The 14,663-nt window shown below is 41.2% G+C and overlaps 1 protein-coding gene across 2 annotated transcripts in view; it reads right to left on the bottom strand.

Annotated features, from left to right (window-relative positions):
* Window positions 1-14,663, bottom strand: part of FAM120A (family with sequence similarity 120A) — a 45,914-nt gene that overhangs the window by 14,936 nt on the left and 16,315 nt on the right. For both annotated transcript variants that reach the window (XM_010137087.1, XM_010137088.1), the window contains exons 7-11: window positions 13,505-13,592; window positions 10,158-10,382; window positions 8,281-8,455; window positions 2,618-2,867; window positions 1,387-1,501 (exon numbers count right to left, since the gene is read on the bottom strand). In XM_010137087.1, the coding sequence (XP_010135389.1) occupies window positions 1,387-1,501; window positions 2,618-2,867; window positions 8,281-8,455; window positions 10,158-10,382; window positions 13,505-13,592 (853 nt within the window). The remainder of the gene's footprint in view (window positions 1-1,386; window positions 1,502-2,617; window positions 2,868-8,280; window positions 8,456-10,157; window positions 10,383-13,504; window positions 13,593-14,663) is intronic.

Genomic DNA, 14,663 nt, shown 5'->3' with positions numbered 1-14,663 from the left:
CCAGGTTCTGCTCGTCTCCTACAGATAAGAAACAGTCATCTGCTGGTTTGAGAATGCTCTTGTAGGCTTGGTATTAGTGGCAAAATATTCCTTACAAAAGCCTAACAGCTGAAATCTGCTGAGCTGAGTCACTAGTTCTTCTGAGAAAAGCAGTGCTAGGATTGCTGCTCGTCCGTGCCCCTCAACCTGTGAATAGGAACAAACCTGGGAAACAAGCACCTCCTCCTCCTGGCTGGTTTAACTAAGGCCAGCACGTATCCAGGCACTGCTACGAGCGGAATGGATCAGGAGACTTTCCTGACTGAGCCCTACAGTGCCTGAAAGACTATCCAAAAAGACTTCTGCAACATGAGGTTGCATGATAAAGAGGTGATCAGCATCTCGCCTCCTTTGCTAGATTGATCAGCAACACAGACAGGAGGTGAGATGGATCACTACCAGCTGTGCATTCCCTATACCTCCTAACACTTGCTATAGCTTCTGTTTGTCAAATACACTACTGAATTTAAGACACACTATGCAGAAAAAGGTATCTAAAATTATCTCCATTCAGAGAAATGTTTGCTTAGAAAAAAAAAAAAGACTAAATTCTACCATTTTATTCCAAGAGCTTCACAGCAGGTTCTGAACAAATTCTGAAGAGCAAACAAGGTAAAAGCTTACACATTTTAGCTCAAAGGCTGGAAGAGGAAATTTCACTGTGGTTTTATGGAGGTTGAAGGGAGAAATCCCCCAGAGTAAGACGATGTTGCACAGACTGACAGGCATTCTGTACTGACAATAGGGATACCACACTCAACACCTTGAGCAGATAGCTGGCAGTATTTACTCCATATTCCACTACCGTATCAGAAAAAAATAGAAACTTTGAGATCTTAACTTTTTAAATCCTCAGAATAATTATTTCTGCAATTCTGTAAGTATTAATGAACTGTTTTCCCTATTCTTTCCAGCATTATTCCATTCAAGATTATTCAAGACCTTCCATTTCTACACTTAGCTGCAAAAATACTTTGAATGCTGAATCACGAAAAAATCCCCAGTTAGTACTTAAAAACAGCCACATAAGAAAGAAGTCTTGTTTTTCTTATCTTTTCAATGAAAGCACATTTGTTTCAAACTTCCGAACTACTTAAGAAGTTGTGAGAAAAGGCTCTGCAGTGTAGAATATGTTTACGATTTTAGTCTCCTATCCAATCAGTGGCACAGAACTGATTATCAATCTTTGCAGCACTTTAAAATACTAAGATTAATATTTTGGGAAGTAGAGGTACCTATCCAAGTCTTTTAGTGAGACAGGCACATACACATCACCTGCTACAGTTAATGACATGGATCAGCTGGGAATAAATCTCTTAAATTATGGAAGCTATAGTTAAGAATTACCTTGAGTTCCTGAAGCTGGTCAGGTTCATAGAGCTTTGGAGACAATGCTTGGGCAAGAAAAGCATCAAGTTCCTGGCGACGAAGTATACGAACGCCCGGCCACTGTACCATATACCTGCAGAGGAAGCCCGTATTTATTCCGAAGTTTCCTTCCACAGGTAAATCAAGTGGTATTTTATATGATCAGAATGCAACGACATAAAAATCTTTTTTATTATCCAGACTTGAATAGTTAAGAAGGCCAAAACACTAAACAGATTTGAGGTTTAATTTTGTTTCAATTCTTATGGAAGAGCTACCAGCTGTTAATCGGTTGTACAAACCCTGCTTCCAGTGAAGGAGGACAGGCTGCCAGAACAGAATTTAGAACATCAGTATAGTATCAGTGGATACTAATACATCTAAAAATAAACCAAAGATTAATGGTCTTTAGAAAAAAAAGACTAATTGGAAAAGGACTTTCTGAATGTGTTTACCAGATAACATATTATTCAGAAATTATCTAGTTGGTAAATTTTATGCTCATCACTTCTTAATGAATAACAATTTATATATGCCACATGTCACAGTAGAGAAACACGTTGTCCAAATGAAACGAGGAGACTCAGATCACCACCCCTTCCCCAAAAGGTAAGCAGCTCTCCGTTCCTCAGTCAATTTTCAATCAAAAAATTCATCAGGGAAGTATTCTGGACCTTGACTTTCTCTTTGAAAAGCTGAAGTACAGAATAGTGCAACTGCTGGTTATCATCACCTCAACTAGATGAGCAACTCTAAGGCAGGGAATCTAACACAGCTCAGGCAGTGTCAGTCACGTGAACTTTGCAGCCTGACGAGCTGCTATGGAGCCGCTCTATGAGGAACTCTCTTTTGCTTTACAACTTCACCCAACACAGCTTATGAGACCCCAAATGTTACTTTTAGTAAGTTGAAGCCTAGAGTGTTGTAAGAGTAAACAAATCCGAATGCTTCAGTGGCCTCTTTGCAACACAAGATTTTCCTTCCTCCTCCCTTCAGTCCTCTAGAGACTGAAGAAAGAAATGTTAAAGACAAAGAATGCTTTTAAGACTCACAGCAGCAGTATCCAAAATCAAAACAAACTCCTTCTAGTGACATTGCAAATGTGAATTAACACTTCCAATACTCATGGTTTGATACAAAGTTAAATAAGTCAGGGAGTTACGCAGTGCCACCTCTCCTTTGTTCTGCTTCACCGTAAGGCAGCACTGACCTTAGCACACAACAGAGCACCATAAGATGAGTGGGCACATTAGTTGGATTGAGCATTGCTGGTGTATCTGATCTCATACAGGCCAAAAACGCCCTCATCCTCCGGTTCTTGTCTTCCACCGCTTTTCCCAGCCACAGCTTCTTCAGATTAGGACAGGTCCATTCCCTGAACGCAAGCGCTTCCACCAGCTCAGGGGTCTGAGGAGACTTTCCTTTGTAAGCAGCCCATTCTTTAATTATCACGGGTGAAACTGCAGAATGGCAACAGGTGAAAGACAACACTCTGAGTTAAAAAGCAGCATAAATTTACAACTTTGTAGGCAAAGAGATTTTGATCCATAAATCATCACTTTGAGACTGCAATAGGTACCAGAGTTCTGGATTACACTGCCAAATATATAGTAATAAATAAAAATAGCGCATCAATACAAATATACTTCATACGTGGCATATATGATCACAGTGATTTTATTCAAATTAGATTTAAAACTTGTACGTGTTTGTAGTTGTTTGACTACTGCAATGAAATGAGATCTCAAATACGGGTGGATTTGGGTTTTTTTTGTCTAAAAATTCTATGAAACATTACTTCACATAAGCCTTTCAATTTGCCGTGCTGCTTTCTATTAAGAGGTTAGTGTTTCTGGGTCTGCTAAGCTCCCTTTCATCCACCTCAAAACAACAGCTGTTCAACTCTGTATTACTCTTTTTACATTTGAACAAAAGGTTTTAACAAAAAAAAAAGAAAAAAAAAGTAAAGTCAAGCCTGAGAGATGATACCTTTGGCCTTGGAATGACCCCAGGTCTGATCCAGCTCAAAATGTGCCTGCTCCCTTCTTAACTCCGAGCCCAGTTATGCAGTGTGGAAAGACTCAAGGAGCTTGTTAGTGAATAGTCAGGTTACAGCCCGGAGATTCACTTGTGGGAGCACAGACTTGCTCTTTCTGCTGGAAATCTCTGTTACAGGTCAAGAGGAGAGTATGACTGGTGCCAGGCAGCCCTTTCGGCTACCAAGTTCCCTTCAGCAATCAGACAGCGGCTTTGCAAGTGCTTTTATAGTTAGGGCAGGCAATCCACAGCAGGGGTGACGACCGGGATCAAAACCAGAAGACCCAGCACACCCCAAAGCACTCTCAAGCTCTTCTGGAAGAAAACTAGTCGAGTGTCATAGCTACATTTGACAAAGCTCAGGGTAAATTTCAGAAAGACAACATGCAGCAGTGAAAATAAATATTCCGATATATTTAGATAGTAGCCTCACTACAAAATCACGTTCTATTTTGGGTGCTACCAGTTTTTATAAGCTATGTAGGACAGGCTTTAACAGCCAGCAGAGCTACTCCATCAGTTGTGCAGGTTCGTCACCATGTGTTTAGGCCTGGGACAGTAAACATGAACAAAAAAAAGAGTGTATTTTTTGTTGGCTTTCAAAGACTTGTTTAATTGCTCTAGGTCTCAGATGCAAGAGATACTTTTAGACCAAAACTTTTTCATTCTCTCAGCAAACAGACAGGAAACACCATGAGGCTACTATGCAGACCAGTTTAAGCTGTTTGGCAGCAGTAAAACACCCCAAACTGCTGACAGCTGACATGAAATAGTTGCTTGTGTTCTGGAGTTCTGTTTTTCTTTCCTTCAGCCTTTCAAAGGCAATATTCCCAGCTACACTTGGGTTCCTGGTTTGGATGCCCCTCCAGAGGTAAGCAGATGCAAACTATGTGCACACCGCAGTTAAGGACCCTCAGACGGCCACTTCCTCAGCTTCTATGACTTCTGGACAGCAGAGGACAGCAAGGAATCACAGCTGTATCGAACACAAATGTTTCACTGTTGTTCCTTTCACGTGTATTGCACATAGAGAGACCTCAAGCTTGAAAGCAGGGAACATGTCATGTGTATGTTCCCTGTCTACAGTCCTGTGTTTCAACTCTCACATTTGGTTCAAAGCTTTCAATCTGGGGATGGTGACTTCCACCCACCGTGAGGCCACAGGAAGACCACCTCAGATTGCTCTTCAAACATACTGTCTTCAGTAACATGCTGCCTGTCAGGTCACACTGTAGAGCCACCTTGGCTTCAAAATTTCGTGAAACAATGGTTATTATGGGAAATGTAACCAAGCTTTTTGCAGAATGGTTTAATATGAATGTCACTGGCAAACGGTATTGTCCCGGAACGTGGGGTGAGACATTACAGCCCTTTCAGTTGACAAGCCACTGTACCACTGCTCCCCCAAATTCAGCATTTAACTAACAGATCCAGGACTTGTCCACATCCACTTATTTCTCCAGGGCATTGTCTCACCTTTGACAACTCTGCACTGGGACTGCTGCCAAAACCAGTCTTCCTCAGTAAGTGAGGATCTCTGTCCTCAGAGGAACAGTTTGTTTTCCTCCCAGGACTCCCACTTGGAGATAAGCAATGTCTACCCTGAAGACAGCGAACATTCAGGATCAGTGTGTTCAGACACATCACAGTGCTAATTACACTGTTTTTCATACTCAACTTCCTCCTACTGTTGATCAGCAGATTTGAATACTCAAAGCAACTGCACAATACTCTGAGTTCTGCTTTGAACACTGCTCTCGCGACACGTTAAGGTCAATCCCAGTAAAAAGGGTCAGACCAGTCTGCATGAGTGTAATCATCTGCTTGATGAGCACTTGAATGCTTATAAAGGCTCTAAAGTCATTAGCAACAGCATCCCCTGTGCTCGTGCTGTCTGTTAACAGCCCTCATTGCTCTTCTGTGTTTTTTTCATGAACTGAACGTGAGGTGTGAGTTCCTGATACCACTAGAAGATAAGCCTGCTAATGGAGATTAATCAAACCTCATTTTTAACTTAATAATCTTTACTGACAGCATGGCTTGAGCTAAGCTTGATTTTGCAAAAGGGCTTCTTTCCAAGCCACAGCTGTCCTTTGGCAGAAACAGCACCAGCTAACACATCCTTGGTGGAGAACAGTACCTCACAAGGTGGCTAGGCCTAAAATAATCAACCTTCAGATCCAGCCAGGAGTTACGACAGCTTGTATGTGTTGTGCCTTTTTCCAGAGAGTGGAAAGGGCAGATGGTTTCATCTATACCTGTGTATTCATCTCAACACCAGAAATAACCTGTTTCAGAGCTTGAAAAGAAGAGCAAGTCAGACACTTGGTTTCTATCCCCTCAGAAGAAGGGCAGCGCAGCTAAAGCTGTGCCCTTGGCAGTAAAAGCATAATCAAGAACTTTGTGATTCAGCTTTTCATATCCTCTGGGAGCAGAGCAGACATGAGGACACGTACAGGAAAGGCACTGCTCAGAAGACAATTCTCACTGAAGAACCTCACTGACTACCTCCTCCAAAAGATCTGTCGGGCTTTATTGGTTTTTCAATTACATAAATATAACAGTGATTTAAAACACAGGAAGTCATCCAGTTTATGAAAGATTCATTACCTTGCTGTCTATATACTTAGCAATAATACTGGCATGCTAGTTTATTACCTATTTTCCATAGCCTCCTATACACCTTGTGTGCAATATCCTTGCAGATTATTCATGCATAATTATTACGTTGCCAGTGTTATAGTTCGCACAACAAAGGCAACAGGACTTTAGATACGAATATATTCACTACTGCTTTACATAGATCTTCAGAACAATACGCATTTCTTCAGAAATTAGTATCTTAATTCTCTTAACATCTCTTCATTCTCAAATCACTCAGAAAAAAAAATCACTAAAATCACTGTTTCAGAATTTACTCATTTTTGAGAGCAGCAAAAAAATTAGGACACTGAAGGGGAATCAGCATCGTTTCATTACAGGCTGGGTCCTCAGAAAAGTCATCGAGGGCTCACGAGCCTGACTCACCAATCTGAGAAATCTGCTCTTGCCACTTCAGACACTCCTCCTTTACATTCTGCACAGCCTGCCCAATTCTTGCTACTTTGTAAGAAAGGTGACCAAAATAAACATGTTCCTGCAACATAGTCCTTTCACGCTCCTTAGCTCAAATTCCTCTGTATGAGCACTGTCAGCTCCGCAGTGAAGCAACTAGCTTTGGGGCAGACGTTCAAATGTTTGGGGTTTTTTTATTGTTTAAGAGCATGGTCAGTCCTAAGATAGAAGTAGGTCTGTAGCTGAATGTGTCCTGAAGCAAGATCTGCTGCAGCTCCTGGAAGTCTTATGAAGAGCAGCTGAGGGAGCTGCGGATGTTTAGCCTGGAGAACAGGAGGCTGAGGGGAGACCTTACTGCTCGCTACAACTACGTGAAAGGAAGCTGGAGAGAGCTATACAAATAAGGCTAAGTAGATGTGGGTTAAGAGGTATGAGCTTGCTCAAGTGTCTTCGCAGGCTCTTCTCCCAAGTAACAAATGAGGGACAGGGTTTCTCACAGGCTTTTCCTCCCCTGTCGAGGCAGCAGGGGGGTTGTTAGGTGCCTGTGCACAGGGAAATGGCCCCAAGTTGTGCCAGGGCAGATCTAGGTTAGGTATCAGGATGAACTTCTTTACAGAGAGGGTTGTGGAGCATTGGAACAGGCTGCTCAGGGAGGTGGTGGAGTCCCCATCCCTGGAGGAGTTTAAGAGACGTGGGTGTGGTGCTGAGGGACGTGGTTTAGGGACCCTGGCAGTGCAGGGTGAACAGTTGGACTTGGTGATCTTAAAAGGTCTCTTCCAACCGGATGATTCTATGATTCTATAAACCAAGTCAGTACGGTTTTCAGCCTCCACTGAGAACACACCACTGAAAACCAGTATAAATTAAGAGAAAACAGAGATTATATGTGTTTCCCCAGTAGCCTACAGAGCACAAGGTAAAATCATTCTCAAAAATGAAGCAGACCTCCAGCACTCAGCTGTAGTATGCTGTTAAGAACAGAAGTCTGAGGAGGATAAACGAATACTGCAAATAACATCACTATTTTAATCCTGAAATAACCCTGTAACCTGAAATACTGCCACGTTGTATGAGTTTAATGAATTAAGAAGGTTGTAACAATACATATGCTGAGATATTATTCACACAGGGTAGACATTAATTCCCACAAAATAACTGGCTAAGATAAAGTTTTTCAAACATCATTGGAAAAAAATCATCTTCACTAGGAATGCACAAAAACGTTTCACAATTTAGAAAAGGAAGAGAAAAGGGAATGAACATAAACTTTACAACTGATTCTTATTTTTGTCCTTTCACACATGAAGACTGTGAGTGACGTTTTCATACATTCTAAATATCTGATTCTTAAATTTAGTCTAGTGACAGCAGGCTCCTATATATAAACACTTCTGCTGCTGCCATGCAGTTAATGCTTTGGCATTCCTTTAACCTTTATAAGGTGCTACGGTAAAGTTCAATCACTGCTCTCTGTGCATTTCATTATGAGAAACACTCTAGGATGACGAGGTTGAATATTCTGCAGTGACAGTCATTCCTGGAAGCATAAGACTTAAAAAGACAACTTCCAGATTAATATCAAGATGATTAACATTCATCCTCCTGACGAAGCGAAAGGATCGAAATTTAGCCTGTTCTCACCTAGGTCTACCTTTACTTACATCACACCTGACTTCCGCAGATTTAAACCAAGTCACACCATTCTCATTCAAATCACAGTGCAATGGGTATGAAAACACAGGAAAAGGAAGAGAAATGAAGAACGGAGTCTACAGTACGTACATTCTGGTGGAAGTCTGTTCTTCCTAAAAGCAAGTCTTTCCGTTTTCTTTCTGCTTTCTGCCAAACTAAACAGGACTCCGTAAACATACTGACGAACTGGCCTATAAAGGAGAGCAGCAGGAGGCAGGTCTTTGTTGGCTTCATCTTCTATAGAAACGGCAATTTTGATTTCACCCTTTGGCATGGAAGAAAGCAGAAAAATATGACATGTTATAGGGAACAAAGTATTTAGGTGCACATGGTAACTCAGTCCGGCTCTAACATAAATCCCACCAAACCAAGAGAAATGTGATTCAGAGGTGATGTGCATCTCAGGCAGAGGAGGACTACCCCACGTTCTACTTGCTTTCCTCCAACATGTCTCTAGTCTCTGATCATCCCCACTGCTCTCTTCCTTCTCCATAACACACCTTCTTTTCTGTCTGGACTATCTGCAGGTGAGGATTACCTAAACACTGATGTTCACATCTGGATGTGAACACTTTTGGGAGTGAAACAGTACTCATGAAAACACAGCAATGCACTTCTAGACAGTCAAAAAACACTCGAAGCCAATCTAGGCTTCAGGTGGTTATTTTAAGAAACATTCAGATAACACCGGCCTGACTTTTTGGTGCAAGGATCTGAAACAGCATGAGAACCAGGGCAGGAATCGTCCCTCTGTACTGCACACTGGTGAGGCCATGCTTCAAATCCTGGGTTCAGTTTTGGTCCCTCTCTCCAAGCAGGACATTGAGGGGCTGGAGTGTGTCCAGAGTAGGGCAACAGAGCTGGGGCAGGGTCTGGAGCACAATGCACGGAGGAGCAGCTGAGGGACCTGGAGGGGTTGAGGCTGGAGAAGAGGAGGCTCTCGGCAACTCCCTGAAAGGGGGATGGAGTGAGGTGGGGGTTGGTCTCTTCTCCCAAGCAACAAAAGTGGTACAAAAACCACTGCAAAGTGCTTTGAGCACTAAGGAGGAGGACAATTAAAGTTGTCTCGTCTGGGACTCATCTGTTTGTACTTACAAGGAACAACAAACTTCTTTTGAGACTAGACTGAGTCAAATACAGAGCTGTGCAGGAACACCACTGCTCTGGCTCCTTCCTGGTTCAACAAGCAGCAGCTTCCAGACACCGTGGAGCAGGTTAGCACTGCTACTGGCTATAAAGCTCTCTCGTTGCTTTTCAAGGTGTCCTTTTGTGGCAATTCAGGTAGATTTTTTTTTTACTGGACAAACTGAGCAGACAAAGTCCTGGGCTGTGCAAAAATGCTTGTGGCTTACCCGGGATCTGAAGGCTAGCACATAAAATAGCCAAACCAAAAAAACCACCCAAAGCCATCATGTTCCACCAAACTAAAATCAACAAAAATTCAGAATGCCGTTGAGTTTATCCCAAATTACATTTTAGGATTTCTTCTTGCTGCTTGTTTCTGCCAGAGCTGGCTACTAGGGATGGGAGGATCAGGTTATGACGGAAAACAATGTAAGTATTTTTGAACATAGGAAAGACTTGGCATCAACACCAAGGCACATATACAGGAGTTTCTAGATGGAAATGGATTCTATACAAAAAACACAAACACACATACATACACACACACCAATAGACATATACGCATGCGTAGAGATATAAAAACACCTACAGGATATTTTTCTTTCAGGAAAAATGATTAATTTTCTAAGTAAACACTTCTAATCAGTCATCTCATATTTCTTGGAACAATGTACCAGATCAGATCAGTGGTTAGAAAATGGGGGGGGAAAATGTGTTAGAAGCACTAAAAATGGACCAAAACATAAAGGATGTAAATGTATGATACTCTCTAGTCAGAAATGCAAGAGCAGTTTTCTTTCCAGAGTCATTATTTCACAACACAGCCTTCTTAAATATCCTACCTTGGTTAGGACATGAAAGATGTAGGGATACATTAACCCCTTCTTGTGCCTATGTTCTGCCACTCTTAATACTTCAGGTGCTACAGGAGGTAATGGAGGGGTAGTAATATCCATGTGGTTTCTGGTGGGCATTGACAATAGGCACGGGATTTGTGGATTACTGCTTTGATTCCCTTTGACATCAGCTGCCTGGCTTCCTGAAGAAGCACTAGAGGAACCTTCCGCCTGTAACAGAACACACAAAATAAAATGCTTTTGAGTGTGTACGGAAGCATACCAGGAGATCAACTAAGAGAAACAGCAAATTTCCTTCTATACCCACAATGGAAACAGTCAGCCTTCACATCACCTAGTATCAGTACAGAGAACAGAGTATCCAAAGCTGGCTCAAAGGTTGTCAGAAAATGTAAACTTTTAGCTATGGTTTGCTGGCAGAACTAAGGTACTGGAAAAAGAGATACTACGGTAAAGCTTTAACTTATTAAGCAACAGTAATTACTATTTAATTTTTAAGCGCACAATACAGAAGAGGGACTGATGACCTTTTAATGAAACATGAATGACCTCTTCACTAAGTGTTTCTAAGACACTACCAATTAAATGGGTGAACTGACAGTCAAAAAAGTCTGTCATTTTTCTAGGCCCCACTGATGCATCCCTTCTCAGTTTGCATCTCAAAACGAAGCAGGAAAAGCTACATAGTTCAATCTAAAGACATTTAAAATATACAGTGGCTGAACTCAAAAGCCGTGTAATTTTTTTTTTAAACAAAATTCCTTTTTCTGAAAAGATCATAAGAGGAAATGGCAACATTTTCTGACTCCAAGATGAAAGAGGCAATTTATTACAGTTCTAGAAACGCAGTTCACAAATTTATACCAAAAAAAAAAAGACACATAAAATACGCTACAAACCTTCTGGTAAATAAGCCTTTTGTGTTTATGCTGAATCTCTTACAGATAACACCAAAAATCCCCAGAGTTCTTAAAAATCCTTGTCTTCAAAACCAAAAGCTGTTTCTAGCTTAAAAGTCAAACTAGTATCATGTCTATGAACTACTACAGTGATAGTACAATCTTTTCAGACTGAAATGTAATTGACTCACTTGATGATACACATCATACAGGAGTACCTTCACCATTCGTGCAGAAAATTTCACATGCTTTGTAAGACTTTAAAAGCAAAGCTGAAGCAGAAATGGCTGATGCCTTGAAATCCCACAGAACAAGTAACATATAAAATAGGCCCAAACAAGCTCAGGTTGTTCACTTCAAGCTCTTACGAAAAATACAAACCTGCATGTAAAAACCAAAAAACCTCCACAGAAATGCCAAAAGCCTTCTATAGGAAGTAGTAAAAAACATGATCTAGCAAAATATCAGAGGCAACATTATTTTCAGATTCCATTTTAAGTCCACAATACTGAAAGACTGTATTTCAGAGTTGGCAATCCAGACTTCATTTTATTTATAAAATGAAAACATACAGAACAAACAGTTAAAACCTGTAAAGGAGAACCCTTCTAACATAATATTCTAATAAAGAATGCTTGTATAAACATGTGAGCTCTCACAGCTCTATTAAATTTGTATGGTATTATCAAATATTTCTTCATCCGGTTAAAGATTTTCATCCCTGTCTTCTACCATCCCAACAACTAAAAGTCAGTGACACTGGATCACAAGGAGAAGTTTACAGAACTGCCAACTACTGGGGGCACAGAGGGAAAAGACAAAAAACCCCCACGACAGCAATGCTTTCCCCATCTGCACTACCCAGGTTCCTCCTGAATCTGCTCCAGCGATATGCAAACTCCTAAGCTGAGGAACTACCACAGTTGAAAGTAATTCTCTTTTCTTTAGCAATATACGTGTACCCAGGCGAGGTGTGCATCCCTTTGTCATGTATAATCACACAGTGAGACAACTACGAGCAAGGAGTTTTTGACATCTAAGTCAAGTGAAAGGAGTGTCAGGATTGCTGTACCCATCTGATCTGTGCTAGATTTTCAGCACCGTAAATTACCTCAGAAGTTCACTTTTTTTTAAATCATGAATATAAACATCTCTAGGAAATGAGTTCATCTACAAAATGTAGTCATAATCCTCCTTGTCATGCTCAACAGACACAGCTGTCTTTCTCCGGAAGGCTGAAGAAGTGGCTTGATATTAAACAAAAACAGGCCAGTAAAACTCACAAGCATTGCTACACTAAATTGGATGGATTGAAACTGGACTGTATGCACGCACCTACTGGGAAGTTCAATCACTTGCTTGCACAGACCCTAGTTCTGCATGTACGAAGACAGGCAGCCAGGCACACCGTGCACCATGTCCCACCTGCCCATCACTCAACTCAGGCGAGACCCCACCACTGCCCTGGCTGCTCCCCTGCTCCACAAGACATCGATCAGGTTGTGCAGCACACAGGCTGGGCTGCAACAGGGACACACCGGGCTTCACATGTGGCCCGTAATACAGAGAAGAAGAAAGGAATGTAGCAGGTCAAATAAGCATTTGCATATGGTGACTAATCTGCAGGCAAATGCAGTTATTGTACGGGGCGCAGTCTGCAAAAATAACAACCACCGATGGATGAAATCATCAGCTGGGTATTTTAAGAACCAAGCCCAAGTTTACTGAAATTTCTATGCCAAAGGTATAGGGAAAATGTTCTGTTTGTCTACAGTGTAAGGAACAGTGATCGGGTTTCCTTGACACAAAATCAACAGTTGGCATACAGCTCCATCAGAGACACCGTGATATTAACTACAAATGTTCTTCCCAAATATGGTTCAAACCTGGAACACAGGCCATCATACATCTGAGAATCACTTTAAATCTTCCAGAAATTAAATAGGATAGTGTTAAGTCTTTATGAAGGGTTTAGTTATCCCATCCTTGCTTAGCTAAGTATCAATGCATTCTAACTCTCTCCCACAGAGCTACTTTAGTATGTACAATGTGAAATTCACACTGGGCAGCTATGAAGGACTTCTGCTCCTCAGGTGAGCTTTACTACTTGTGTAACACTGAAATGTGCATTGTTGCTGTTCTAGCTACACTGCTGGTGGTATGACATGAAGTCTGACCTCATGGACACTGCTATATACTCCTTAGTGAAAATTGTGGATAGCAGTATCTAAGGATGGGACTGTGTATGTATACGTTATGGTATTCCTTGGAAAACTTCTTAATTGTACTTAAAAGCTGTTGTTTTGAATTTGCAAAAATATGCAGAAGTTTACACTAAATCCTACAGATCAATACTGAAAATTCTACTCACAGTTTGCTGTAAATCTTTACTACAAAATCATACATTGTGATGTTTGGGATTTAAGGAGTTACCTTGGTTTGGTCTCCCAGCTCTCCACGCGTTTGATTTTCTGACTGGGTTCCTGTTTTTTCCCAGCCTATTTTGTTCCCACTGACATGGCTGAAGGATGACACAAAGAAAAACGTCACATTAAAGTGCTGTTTAAGATACAATGGGATAAATCCTTGGTGACTGTTAGTGGAAACACAGGCCAAAGACTCCGATTTGAAGGGATGCTGTGCGTTAGAAACATTGATGTGTAGGAGTTGCTTCAGGACTTTAATATCAACATTTATTCATTTGTTGTTGACTATGTCAACATTGGCTTGTATTTAAAAGCTGTATATTACAATGACTCAATAATGCTCACGCAGGAAAGACTCTTCATTGAGCTTTCAATATTTGTCACTACACCCAGTAATTTCCCTTGATTAGAAGACTATCGCTCGAAGCTGCAACACAAATTACACTGTCTAGATTTCAGTTCCTAAATTTATTCAAAGTTTATTGCACAAAATGCATAAGGCAACATTATCAGAAATGCTGACAGATGTCTTGCATTGTTTTTTCTAAAACAGGTCCATTTCCGGTTTCACACTGCATGGGAGCCATGCAAACTGACTTCATTTACTAAGCAAAATGTGGTAATATTAACGCTGACAGCCATCACGTGTAACTGCAGACACACTCAGAATTTAATACCCAGTAGTAACATACTTGTTCTACCACGCAAACTTTTGGAGGCAATCACAGACTTGGTAAAGGCCCGGGCTTTGATTCTCACCATAAGCCCCTACACATAACGAGACACTGCTAAACGCAAACTGCCTCCATTCGAATTTCCTTTTTCTAGGTCAGGAAGCAGCAATCAAATCAAAGTCTGCACAACGTTATTGCCAAGGACAGACACAGGGCCCAGCGGAAGTCAGAAATACTGCTGCAGTGAACAAGACACACTGGTAGAACAGAGCAACACTGATTTCAGTGGTGCTTTGTCACTGTCCTAAACGGCGGATTTCAGACATTCGGACCAGGTTTCTTTGCAAAGCCCAATTATCCCAAAATATAACAAGCACAAATATTCAAAATCAGTCAAGTTTCATAGATTTTAGCTACTGAAGTTTCAATGAATTACACTGTGAATTAAGTATACAAAGTAAAGAAGTCGAAGGCTTTATGACATTTACCAAA

Source organism: Buceros rhinoceros, unplaced genomic scaffold (assembly GCF_000710305.1).
Source record: "Buceros rhinoceros silvestris isolate BGI_N320 unplaced genomic scaffold, ASM71030v1 scaffold5075, whole genome shotgun sequence".
Lineage (NCBI taxonomy): Eukaryota > Metazoa > Chordata > Aves > Bucerotiformes > Bucerotidae > Buceros > Buceros rhinoceros.
This window is presented reverse-complemented; position numbering and strand designations above follow the sequence as displayed.